The sequence below is a fragment of the Lutzomyia longipalpis genome, chromosome 2 (assembly GCF_024334085.1).
Source record: "Lutzomyia longipalpis isolate SR_M1_2022 chromosome 2, ASM2433408v1".
Taxonomy (NCBI): Eukaryota; Metazoa; Arthropoda; class Insecta; order Diptera; family Psychodidae; genus Lutzomyia; species Lutzomyia longipalpis.
The window spans coordinates 1,594,956-1,606,500 of NC_074708.1; the positions used below are offsets into that span (position 1 = coordinate 1,594,956).

At 35.5% G+C, this 11,545-nt stretch overlaps 2 protein-coding genes across 3 annotated transcripts; one reads left to right on the forward strand and one right to left on the reverse strand.

The window, feature by feature from the left end:
- Nucleotides 1-3,940: 3,940 nt before the first annotated feature.
- LOC129788510 (5'-AMP-activated protein kinase subunit beta-1) lies at nt 3,941-5,498 on the reverse strand. Of its 2 annotated transcripts, XR_008750371.1 has the most exons (5): nt 4,907-5,493; nt 4,705-4,836; nt 4,528-4,626; nt 4,244-4,451; nt 3,941-4,158 (listed from the first exon to the last, which is right to left on the reverse strand). XR_008750371.1 is itself a non-coding variant. In XM_055824639.1 (4 exons), the coding sequence occupies exons 1-4, from the start codon at nt 5,375-5,377 to the stop codon at nt 4,305-4,307; spliced, it is 849 nt and encodes a 282-aa protein (XP_055680614.1). In that variant the 5' UTR covers nt 5,378-5,498; the 3' UTR covers nt 3,941-4,304. The 2 variants fall into 2 exon arrangements, 1 of the variants encoding a protein (XP_055680614.1); XM_055824639.1 differs by having other exon boundaries at nt 3,941-4,451; nt 4,907-5,498.
- Nucleotides 5,499-7,228: 1,730 nt separating this feature from the next.
- LOC129788514 (RING finger and SPRY domain-containing protein 1-like) lies at nt 7,229-10,885 on the forward strand. Its single transcript, XM_055824644.1, has 4 exons — nt 7,229-7,504; nt 7,896-8,918; nt 8,981-9,244; nt 10,331-10,885. The coding sequence occupies exons 1-4, from the start codon at nt 7,338-7,340 to the stop codon at nt 10,428-10,430; spliced, it is 1,554 nt and encodes a 517-aa protein (XP_055680619.1). The 5' UTR covers nt 7,229-7,337; the 3' UTR covers nt 10,431-10,885.
- Nucleotides 10,886-11,545: the final 660 nt, after the last annotated feature.

The following is an 11,545-nucleotide window of genomic DNA, read 5'->3' on the forward strand; positions in this document are numbered from 1 at the left end:
TTCAGCTTTATATATTAAGATTATGCGTGGTTTATGGAGAATTCTGCAGAATCTAATCTTTCATGCAAAAGAAAAATGTATGTATGTATAGCATTTCAAGGGGATATATTAATGCAATTTATGAGCATTGCATTATCAATGTTACCTTCATCAGTTGAACATCTTAATTGAGGATTTTTTTTTCTATACTCACATCAAGCCACTAAAAGATTAAGAGATGCAAACAATTGAGCAACCAAAACCGCATGTGGTGCACCTTCCAAGGTGGCACACGGCGGAGATTGAGATAAAATCCTTTTGCTTGGTGAAGAATATTCATGTCACATTGTTGTGCTCATACACGAAGTCTATTATTTCCATTCAATGTGTTTATGCGAAGGCAAAAACTACAGATGGTGTGGGCGTGTGAATAAATTAATAATGAGAAGAAACTCTTGAGAGTAGCACGGATGAACCAGAGAACCTGTGCAAATGGAACAACAACCAAATAAGACGCAAAATTATGCAAATATTTAAAAATATTTTGGTCAACTGAGTGCAAAACCAGGGAGGGTCAGCCAAGAAAATTAAAGGTGCTAATAGGTCAAATGCTTTGGAACGCATTTGCATTTTTTTTCGTTCACAACTCCACGCATGTCTTGGATGCTTCTTCGCGGAGTTTTGTGAAGAAGAAAAAAATCAACATTAGATTGATTCTCTTTTTTGAAAATTCAGAAGAAGAAAAAAAAACTCTTCTCTTGAGTGACTCTTGATGATGACTAAAACTAAAGTGACGAAGAGAAAGGAATATATTGAAATAATTGCGGAAAATGAGTCAGGGAAAAACTTTCACCGAATGAGACAAATTACACCGATAGAGAAGATAAAATCCGTGTTTACCCACCTCACAATGTTTTCATTGTAAAATTCTCCTCGCGCCACCATCGAAATTCCGTCATTGATTCATCTCAATCATTGTGATCTTCCACACTTTGTGCGACGACGAAGAACAACCAAAGTGCGCGGCTTATACACAATACATACAAAAAACTTCAATGCTTCAAGCGACGAACCTCTCTCTACTTGATGGGAAATGATTTTGAATTGAAATTTTTATTTGCGCTCAATATAAAAAAAAAAAATGTTTTATCAGTTAAAAAATGAATCATTTAATTATTCCATGAGACTTTATTGTACCTAATATTTTCCTAAATCGCGCTCATTTGTCGTTAGAAGGTCATATCACCAACTACATAGGTACTCAACAGGTCACAAAGGGAGCATAAATATATGTTTATGAGAAGTGTATTTTACAAGGAAAAAGTCGTATTAATTGCCAAATAAAACAAACTATTTACATACTTTCGCGTAACCCCATGACAAAATTTTATTGCACATTATTCTCAAGTCGAGGACTCACGCGGACAGAAATTTTAGGGTCTGTGCCCATTTTCACTTGCTTGTTCTTTTTTTTTCATTTCGCACATTGTTGCGCAAATCCACCCAAAAATCAAGAGACAAGACATCAGTCAGGTGTATGTTGCACACAATAAAAGAAACGTTGTGGACAATTAAATTTGTACCACTATTGATGGTAGAAAATTGTACGAGGAACAGTTCTGTGTGGAGTGGAGATGTCAGAAAATAAAGTGCAAAAATGAAAGCGTTCCAATTTTTTTGCACATTATTTGTTTTGCGAATAGATAAAAGTTTTAAGAAGAAGAAATGAATATTACCTACTTTAAAGAAAAATTTTATTAAATAACCTTTGACACAAGGTACTCACAGAATACCTACCTCAATTAAAGTGGAAGTTGAAATCCCTCTTCAAAGGGGTGTTTATCTGTCGAATATTTCGATTTATTCTACCGAATCATCCAAATCTTGACGAATAATCCAAATCTCAATGAATAATCAGAATTTTCTTAATGAATAGTTAGAATTTTGACAAATCATTCAAGTCTCAACGAATAATCTGAATTTCCTTTACTAACTGAATCTTAGAAAATATAGTCTGAATCTTCTAGAAGAATAATTCGAATTTTAGCAAATAATAAGAATCTTGACGAGTAATCTGAATTTTGCTGCATAATCCCAATTTTCTTGACGAATAATCTGAATCTTAGCAAATAGTCTGAATCTTCTAGAAGAATATTCCGAATCTCGATGAATAAACCGAATATTTTTGCTCAGATAAACCCCCCTTTGTCTTTTTTTCCTTATATAAAAAAGGAATTAAAAAAAATTCCTTCTCCTTTTAACATCTATATTAATGAATCACGGACGCTTATTTCGTGAATGTGTTTTTTATACCCTCATTACGGGATGATTGTACCTAAATAATTTTGCGTTATTATTTAAATTGCACCTGATCTGTACAAATGAAAAATACAAATCCTTCTTGTAAATCTTCCACAAACATTTTGCAATAGTTTCGCATGCAGAGTAAAATTTAGGAAAATCACTTTATCTCATAGACGAGTAATTTTTTGGTCAGCTTTGATTTTTTTTCTTCACTTCACCTCTCTTAATTTACCTTGCGTGGCGTGGAAAGACCATATATGCGCCCCGTTTTGCGCCACTGAGTATCATTTCATTTTAATTCCAGAGGCTTTGCCATATATATTAGCGTCTAAGAGCAGTGCAGACATCCAGAACATATTTTTTTTTCAATGTGCATGATGAAGAAATGCTGCCACAGATTGACTCTAATCTGGGACAATTCACAGTTATTGGTTCGTTAATATGCTGTGCGAGGTAAGTAATTGATTCTTCATCGTCATTCAGTTCCTTCGACTTGGCACACCTTCCCTACACACAAACAGATTACCCTCGCTCTGTAAATAATTTTTTTTTTGTATCTTCTAGTAGAGATTTCCCAGCAATTAATCACATTCATAGCTCGCACACGACACACGCCACTAGGTACCTATCTCGAGTGCAAAAAGTATGATAATAGCCTTTAAAAGTAAATGGAAAATTATTCAGCTGGGTGTTTTATATTCTAAGGGAATTATTAACTAATTTTTTATTATTCTAAAGGAAAACTAACTTATTAGTTAGAATAGTTTATATTATTATGATGTAAAATTCTGTTTTTTTTATTGTAGTAAATGCGCTTAACCCTTCGTTTACTATGAGGGGTAGGTGACCGACCCCAGAGCTATATTTCAATTAATTGCGCCTTAGTTCTTAGAGGTATAGAACCTAGCTTCTGGGAATAAGTTCCTTGGTTATCTTAGAAGATTGTATAAAAATTTCAGGTCAATCCGACCACCAAAAAAAAAGTTATTAACAAAAATGTAAGAAGAGGGAGTTCAAAAATTAGTGTAACCGTCTTTATTCCATTTTCTCTTCGCTTCGTCACTCTTTGTCTCTTTCTAGACGTTTCTAACCTCAAAAAACCATTGCAAAAAACATCAAAAAATTCATCTAAAATTTATTATTTTGGGTTCTAAAATGAACAAAAGACATCTTAGGGAGTACCAAGGAGTCTATTAAAGCTAATTTGACAGAATGAATTTGCTTTTTTTGCGAAAAATTCTATGGGGTCGGTCAGCTACCCCAATAGTAATGCGCGTAAGTGTTTTGGTCATACCTAGTATACGAACGATTAAACTATTTTTTTAATTTATCAATTACTTACTTATAATTTAACCCTTTCAGGTCTGCGATCAATCTAGCCAGCTGATTGAACTAAAAATAATTTTTGTGAGTTCTTTTGAGTTCGAAGAATTTGAGTTTGATATACTTTTGGCAGAAAATCCTAACTAGAAAATTTTCGGATGTCCTTTTGTGGTCATAAAATGATCAGGGATTGTAAAGACATAGTCTTGTACTAATTTAGACTCAATATTTAAGAAATAACTATACAAAATGAAACATTTTCAAATTCGAGTCTTTGGGTCAGCGTGTGACCCAAAGGACCTGAAGAGGTAAAAATAAAACAATCAAATACTTATTTTTATTTATTTATTTTTTATTTTCCTTCAATATGCTGTAAATATTTGACGTATTTATCATTTTATATATTTTCTCCTCTTATCTGTTTTAAACAGCCGTCTAGTTAAAATTCTTTACAAGCAACAAATAATTATGTTTAATATATAGGAAAAAGAATGAAATCAGAAGTCTGCAAGAATGAAACACTATCAAGCACAAAACCACGAATTGGTCAATCTGTTGGAGTGTGTGCGTTATATATATAAAATTCTAAATTAAATATGCTTTAAATCGGTGTTATATATCATTTCCTACTACTTACACAGCAAACATTAAGAGATGATCTTCAAAAAAAACGTAAAAATTTAGCAGAAGAAAAAGACTTAAATGGGCTTGTAGAGTAGCGTCGTGACGTATTTCTTCCTATACCGATGTGTTGCACTGAGCACCATTACTCCATCTTTGATAGAGAGAGCATACAGGTGATTCAGCATAACATGATTTGGTTCTGGAAGTAGTGTCGGCTCGCACTGTAAAAGGAAGAATTTTCACAATAATGAGGCAACAAAGAAAATAAAATTGTGAAAATTTATATAAAATACATACAGAAAGTGGTGTATCTTTGTTCAGGATAACCTGAAGGAGATGTGGCGGCAAAATTGGAGGTCCTGTTACCTTTTCCCAAGGTTTATTAGTTGGGATTTCCTAAATAAAAAAAAAACAAAGAGATTTTATAGTTAATGAGCGCGATGAACAAACAAAGAATTTAAAAAAAAAACTTACCTGGGTGTACTCCTTCTGCTCATTATTCCCACCTTCCTCACTGTCCTTTGCTAATGCCTGAAACACCTCGAAATCCGATTGGCGCACAGACACAAGGTTATTCTTGTTCCCCACATCATTATCAATATTTTTCTGTAAAATAATTAATAAACTCAATTTAGTAAATTTCTCCTAAAAGGTACTCTTGAGAATGTATTCGTACCAATTTCGGATCGTGCTTCCATTCACCATCTACGAGAAACTTATACTGATGATCCCCTTCCGGAAGGTCAATTATCGTAACAAAGTCCCCATGACTGCGTACCATTGGTACAGTTTGCCAATCGGAAAATGTACCACTGATATACACCTGACGACCACCGCCGTCCCACTTGAAAACCGTCGGAAGTGCTGATTTCTTCTTCTCGCCACCCTCGTCAAATTCATCCTCCTCTTGACCATCTACTGCTGTTGTATTTGCCCGCTGACGGAATTCCGTGACAAATTCCGGATCCACAGATTTGACTGTTTTAGTGTAAAACGGGGGCTCATCCTCATCCGCAGACACAGGATGTGCCTTCTTCTCAAACACAAAAGCCTGACCAGTGTCCTTGATCCCAGGTGAACCAGGTGTCACATCTGCTGAACTAGATTTATGTCTCTCACGGGGCATATTACTTCCTGCATTGCCCATTATTCTACTAGACAAGGATAAAGTCCTAAGGGAAGGACAAAAATAAAAGACAAAAAATTGCGCACAATAGAACCAGGAAAACTTTGTCAATTTTTTTCTCGCAACATAACCTTACTCACCCTACTTGAAGTTTTCCACAGTAGTTTGGGAATGTCTCTTTTGTCTTGGAAGGTCATGTGTTTGAATTTGTCATGGTACAAAATGAGACATAAAGAAGTATTTGTATGTACTTAATTGTGAGTCGTTGAAGCAAAAGTGGTGAAAATTTCTAGATATAGAAGCTCTTGTGCGATTCTAATAAGAATTATTAAGTATGTTCTAACTCAATCGTGTGAAAAAACGACAAAAACTATTGCGACGTGAAAAATCTTCTACAGAGGGCGTATTAAGTAACTCTCCGAAGATGGGTGGCCCATAAGAAATGTATAGCCACCCAGCACTCGGAAAGTTACATAATAGACCCTCAGGATCCTCAGGATTCATGTGAAAAGCAGCTAAAGAAAAGAACTACAAGAAGCGTTTCATCGTGAAAAATCTACATTGTTCTTGTAAAAAAAAATTTGAAAATTTGAGATTCGAACGCCTACAGAATCACACATCTAAGTGTGTATTTTGCCGAAAAATTTTAAAGACGACTGCCTTGACTCGGCTCCAAAGGCACAGGTAAGAATATTCCTGTCTGAGTGTCTGATAGTTCATTCAGACTTTTAGTTGCATTTAGATCACGCCTTAGTCATATTTAAAATATTGATATTTTTCCGACTTAAATAAAATAATTCTATACTGGAAAGGAGATACACTAAATAACATGGCGACACGACATTGTTCTATAAAATGAATGACGAAACTAAAATTTCCCTTCTGTTAACGGTTACCGCTTAATTTAAATCATCATTATATCTATCAGGAAAACATAAAACGAGGGCTACCTTGTAAAAACGGTTAAGTCGATTCGGAGCCCATACAAAGTTAGCCGACTTAACCGTTTTTAGAATGTAGCCCTCGAAAAGCTTTTCAATGTCAAGATATGAAATTTGTTAGTGTGTCGGAGTTTCACAGACACTTTTTTTTGACGTTTCTAAAAATGTTACCAGTTGATTTACGGAAAAATCGCTAAAAGAAAAGGAAAATTGGAAAAATGGCTTGTGATCTGGCAAAATTCTCGTGAAGTGGTAATGCCCAATGGTTGACGTTAGTGTTTGTTCATTTTTAACATTGTGTTTAAATTTTTCTCAATTTTCAATCACGCCTTGCTAATAGCCTGATGATGCTAATTAAACTTATTAGCTAAATGTCGCTATTTAGCAAGAAATAAGCTCTTATTTTTGACTTCGCTTCGAAATTCTACATCTCACAAATTGGCTTATACTCTTCAGAAATCCAAATAGTTTTCTTCGCGCCAATCGCTCAGCAAAGTTCGGGTGAAAATGCTGCACTCTACAGAAGGTTCTTCGGCATCGTGCTTCGTATTTGAAGTTCTTCGGATGCTCATGTGGGTGTCTCCTTTGTACTTAAAGGTGATAATGAGGAAATATGAGGCCGGGAAAAAGTCTTAAAAGTTCTAATGTCACCGTTCAACGTTTTGGTCAATACGAATGAATCCAATGGGCATCTTGCAGCCGTGCAGAAAAATTCTCAATTGCTCATTGTGATATTATCATATTAAATGGGATAAACTCAATAAATTGGTAGCATAAATTGTAGAACAATGAATCAATGATTAAAGAATGGAAAATAAAAGAGTTCCCCTATACATACAGATAGTGTCTCGGGAAAGTTCGAGACACACAAAAATATGATTTCATTGATTGCGTCACATGTTTTGAGGACGGTACAATAATTAATGTTTTTCTGTACACATTTGTTGATGGGACAAAGTTGGCACTGGACTGGATGGTTGTTTTTGTTGTGAAAGTTGTGAGTGCTTTTGTGAAAACCACATAAGTTGTGGCAACGAGAGATGGGCGTATGCCTATGCAAGGACAAAAGTAGTAGTGATAGTGGGCAGGATGATTCCGTGGAGACTTTCGATGGCCCAACCAGCACCCGAAGTAAACATTCGCTCTCGGAGACGGTGGACCGTCTCATCCGAGAAACTCTGGACATCATAGGGGAGATTGTGGAAAAGTGAGTATAAAGGGACCTTGAGTCATCATCATCATCGCACAGTAATGTGGAGGAATTTCTCTTAAAATCTTACTATACTTTGCAGTGAGGGCTGTGGGGAGATTAGAAAAGAAGAAAGACTATTGCAAATTCCTATGAATTTCCCCCAATTAATTTAAACCGTTTAATGATTCCTCAGGGCTAACTGCGATTAATCACATTAGCTGATAAGAGTCATAAAGTACTTACTTGCAATGTACTCTCCTCATAACTTTCTTAGTGCGTCAAGTTTCTCATGAAGTTTCTGATAAGCTCTGCTGCATCAAATCTCTCTCAATGATCAATTTTAAATTTTTAAATTCTTGCTTAATTTTCCTTTCATCATCATGATGTTCTTGTTTGTTTATTGCAGTGAACCAGAACCACCTGCATCTATGATGCAGCTGCACGATATTACAGAACGCCCCACTGGGTGGCTGCAACTTGTGAAAAGTCTGATAAATGTGGTGCCTCTGGAGCACCCAATGGGGCCCAATGTGATTCTCCTGCTGCTGGATGATAGCCCTTTGCCAACAAAGGAATCAATGCTACAGACAGCCGACATGATACCCCAATTCTCCCATGGCAGAGGCTTTGCACGGCGCAATCGGAATTTTTGCGTCATACTCGGATGTTTAGCTGATAGACTAGCGGGGCCCAATAGTGTGGCAATTCTCTCGGATAATATACTAAAATACCTTCTTGGGAATCTCGATGAAGACACAAATCCCGACGTGATGCTCTTCTCGTTGATTGCACTGGAGAAATTTGCGCAGACAAGTGAAAATAAAGCAACGATTAAGCATAGTCTGAAGCTCCTACCCAATAATCCCCTTGTTGCCCTGGAGAGACACATCAATTCACGAGATTTCCTTATGCGTCAAGTGGGCTTCTGTGCTCGTTGGTGCCTCGACAACTACTTCACGCTTGACACGCGAAAGTACTCGTATGAAATGGTTGATCTCACATCGGTGAATGTGATGCTGAATACAAAGGACGTGAGTGAGTATCTCAAAATCTCCCCGGACGGACTGGAGGCACGTTGCGATGCGTACTCCTTTGAGAGTGTCCGATGCACGTTCCAAGTACACGCTGGCTGTTGGTACTACGAGGTAACAATAATCACACCGGGTGTAATGCAAATTGGCTGGGCAACGAAGGAATCCAAATTCCTAAGTCGCGAAGGATATGGCATTGGGGATGATCCGCATTCAATGGCCTTCGATGGGTGTCGGCAGTTAATTTGGTACAATGCCCAATCAATTACGCATGATTTTCCCCGATGGCAGGCCGGCTCCACGCTTGGGTGCCTCCTTGATCTCGACAATCAGGAGATTGTCTTCAGTCTCAATGGGGTTGAGAGTAAAGTGTTCAAGCAGGTCTTTAGGAGTGTCAAGTAAGGAAGATTCATTTCTTTGCTGCTTGTTTTTTATCTAATTATTCTTCTTTATTTTTTAGGGAAGGCTTCTTTGCTGCTGCCTCCTTTATGTCCTTCCAGCAGTGTCGCTTTAATTTCGGTGCCACACCTTTTCGTTTCCCGCCAAAGCAACGGGGTGACGTGAAGAATTTCAATGATTTTGCACACCTTAGTCCGCATGACAAAATTGTCCTGCCACGTCATATCTTCCTGGATCAACTGAGGCGGCTCAGTGTCAAAGAAGACTCGTGCTCTCTGTGCGTAGATGAAAAGGCTACCGTACAAATTGAGCCATGCAAACACAGGTGAGTGGATTTTCTGTCGAAATAAAGGAGTTTATGCACTGTCCATGTAAAAACTTCCTCAATCGCAGAACAATTTTAACCAATTTCATCTTGTAAAGAGTCAAAAAACATTGAAGAATCGCGAGAGAATTTCCCCAATATCCATTGGAATCACATAGAAAAATGCAAAAGAAGATTCCCAAAAAATTCAAATATTACGCCATTTGCAGTTTTTGTCCCTTTTAACCCTTTAACGTTCAACGTGAAACATAAAAACATTGAAACATGCGCTCTTTTATCGCGATTTTTATTCTATGAATTTTTTTAGAGGACTTTTCTCACTCAGAACGTCTTCTTTGACCCCTTATGCGTGAATTTGATGCATTTGTAACATGGAAATCAATTACATTCATAAATAATTGAAAAAATAAAATGTTTCACGTTTGGGTCAGCGTATGACCCAAAAAACCTTAAAGGGTTAATAAGTGTTTCAATTTTTTGTAAACTTGTCGCGCATTTTCCGTGGAAGTTTTCATCTTTTTCAAATTGATTTTGCATATAATCAATACAAATGTCAATTTTCTTGTAATAAATGTTTATTATTCATTTTAAAAAGGAAAAACCTCAGTGGGAAGTTCGCGACAAGTCTACAAAAAAGTTTTGAAACATTTTTTTTAGGGGGACAAAAACTGCAAATGATGACATAATGTTACGCATATATTTGCAATTTTTTATCTTCTTTATTTGCATTTTTCTATGTGATCCCAGTGGATATTGGCGTGTTTCTCTCGCGATTTTTCTACCTTTTCTTATTCTCTACATGGTGGAATGGGTCAAAATTGTTCTGCGATGGAGGAAGTCTTTACATAGCCAGTGCATGAACTCCTTTTCCACGCGATTTCATGATGGGAAATATTCTGATCTCTTACACTTTCGCATTTTCTAAAATGTTAATTAACAGAAAATGAAGGAAATACTGTTTGTTTCCTTGACTTAACATATTCTCTATTTCTTAGAATGTTTTAGAGAATTTCAACATTGAAAAATATTAATTAGAAAGTTTCTGCAAAAATTCTGTAATAAAAAAAAGAAATTTTATCTTTTCAGGGGATTTTGCAGCAAATGTGTCACACAACTGAGATTCTGTCCAATGTGCCGAGGAGAAATACTCGATACAATTCAAGAGACATCTTCAGAAGGGGTTTAACATTGCGCCCAAATGCAACTTTTGGTGGAACAAAAAAAAAGGAAATATTTAATATATTCCCTAAATAAAAAAAAAGGAAACCTTCTCTGTGTCTTAGGAGAAGAAAACTCTGTACATAGTTTTCTGTTTTGCTCTTTTTTCTATTCTTAAGAAAACTTATGTATTGAGTTGACCATTGAAACAGATTGATTGCATTGTAATAAGAGAAGAAATTAAAAAAAAAAAGAATGGGAGATTTATAAAATCAAGAAAAAATAATTTTTTAACGCTGTTGAGGCATTCTCTTTGTGTGGAAGAAAAATAATATATAATTATAACATTTTTTTCTCTCTTTTGATGTTTTTTTTTTGGTAGATAATACAACGATTTATGTACATATTGTAAACACACCCATAATGTAAATTATGTATAGTAAAATTATTAAAAAGAAAATTTACATCGATAAATCAAAAGTATCACCGGAAAAGTTTTATTTATTTATCATTAATTATTAGAGATAAAACAATATATATATTTATAGGTTTTTTTTTAAATTTCTACTGGGAAAAAAAAGCGTGATGTGCGTTTGTGAAAGATATTGTTTTTCTTTTTAATTTAAAATTTAAATTTCACTTTTAACTAAGGTCCCTTCATTTGATCAGAAAATTATACTTTTGGTCAGAAGAATGATTCATTTTGATCAGTAAAATATAACATTCGATCAGGATAAATTCGCAATTGATCAGTGAAACGGAGTCATGTTCAGAAGAATAATACTTTCTGGTCAGGAAAAATAAGCAATTAACCCTTTTTTGCTGGCCAAAGTGGCCAATTCGACTTTTTTCAATCGCCCCAGAATTAAAGTCTATTTAAGATTTTGTGATAAATTCTACGTCTGTGTAAAAAAAAAAGTTTCATTACTTCAATATCGTCGAAAGAAAACTTGGAAAAATATTCTTTGAGAGAAAATCAAGGTCAAACTTTTCAGGTTAGAAATCTCGATCCTCCACACAGGAAAAAAGACGTTGGTTATGAAAATATGACATCATCATGTATGAAAAAGCATTTCCCCGTTGAGATAGAAACAAATCGTCTGAGATGAAGTTGTAGCCCGAAAAATTTGCTATAGGATAGTT

What these genes read in the sequence shown, in the direction of transcription:
- LOC129788510 (XM_055824639.1), bottom strand. Translation starts at nt 5,377, where the DNA reads ATGGGCAATGCAGGAAGTAATATGCCCCGTGAGAGACATAAATCTAGT. An exon ending in AGCAGAAGGAGTACACCCAG is followed by an intron (nt 4,627 to 4,704) that starts GTAAGTTTTTTT and finishes TTTTTTATTTAG; the next exon opens with GAAATCCCAACTAATAAACC. An exon ending in ACAAAGATACACCACTTTCT is followed by an intron (nt 4,452 to 4,527) that starts GTATGTATTTTA and finishes TTCCTTTTACAG; the next exon opens with TGCGAGCCGACACTACTTCC.
- LOC129788514 (XM_055824644.1), top strand. Translation starts at nt 7,338, where the DNA reads ATGGGCGTATGCCTATGCAAGGACAAAAGTAGTAGTGATAGTGGGCAG. An exon ending in ATAGGGGAGATTGTGGAAAA is followed by an intron (nt 7,505 to 7,895) that starts GTGAGTATAAAG and finishes TGTTTATTGCAG; the next exon opens with TGAACCAGAACCACCTGCAT. An exon ending in CAGGTCTTTAGGAGTGTCAA is followed by an intron (nt 8,919 to 8,980) that starts GTAAGGAAGATT and finishes TTTATTTTTTAG; the next exon opens with GGAAGGCTTCTTTGCTGCTG.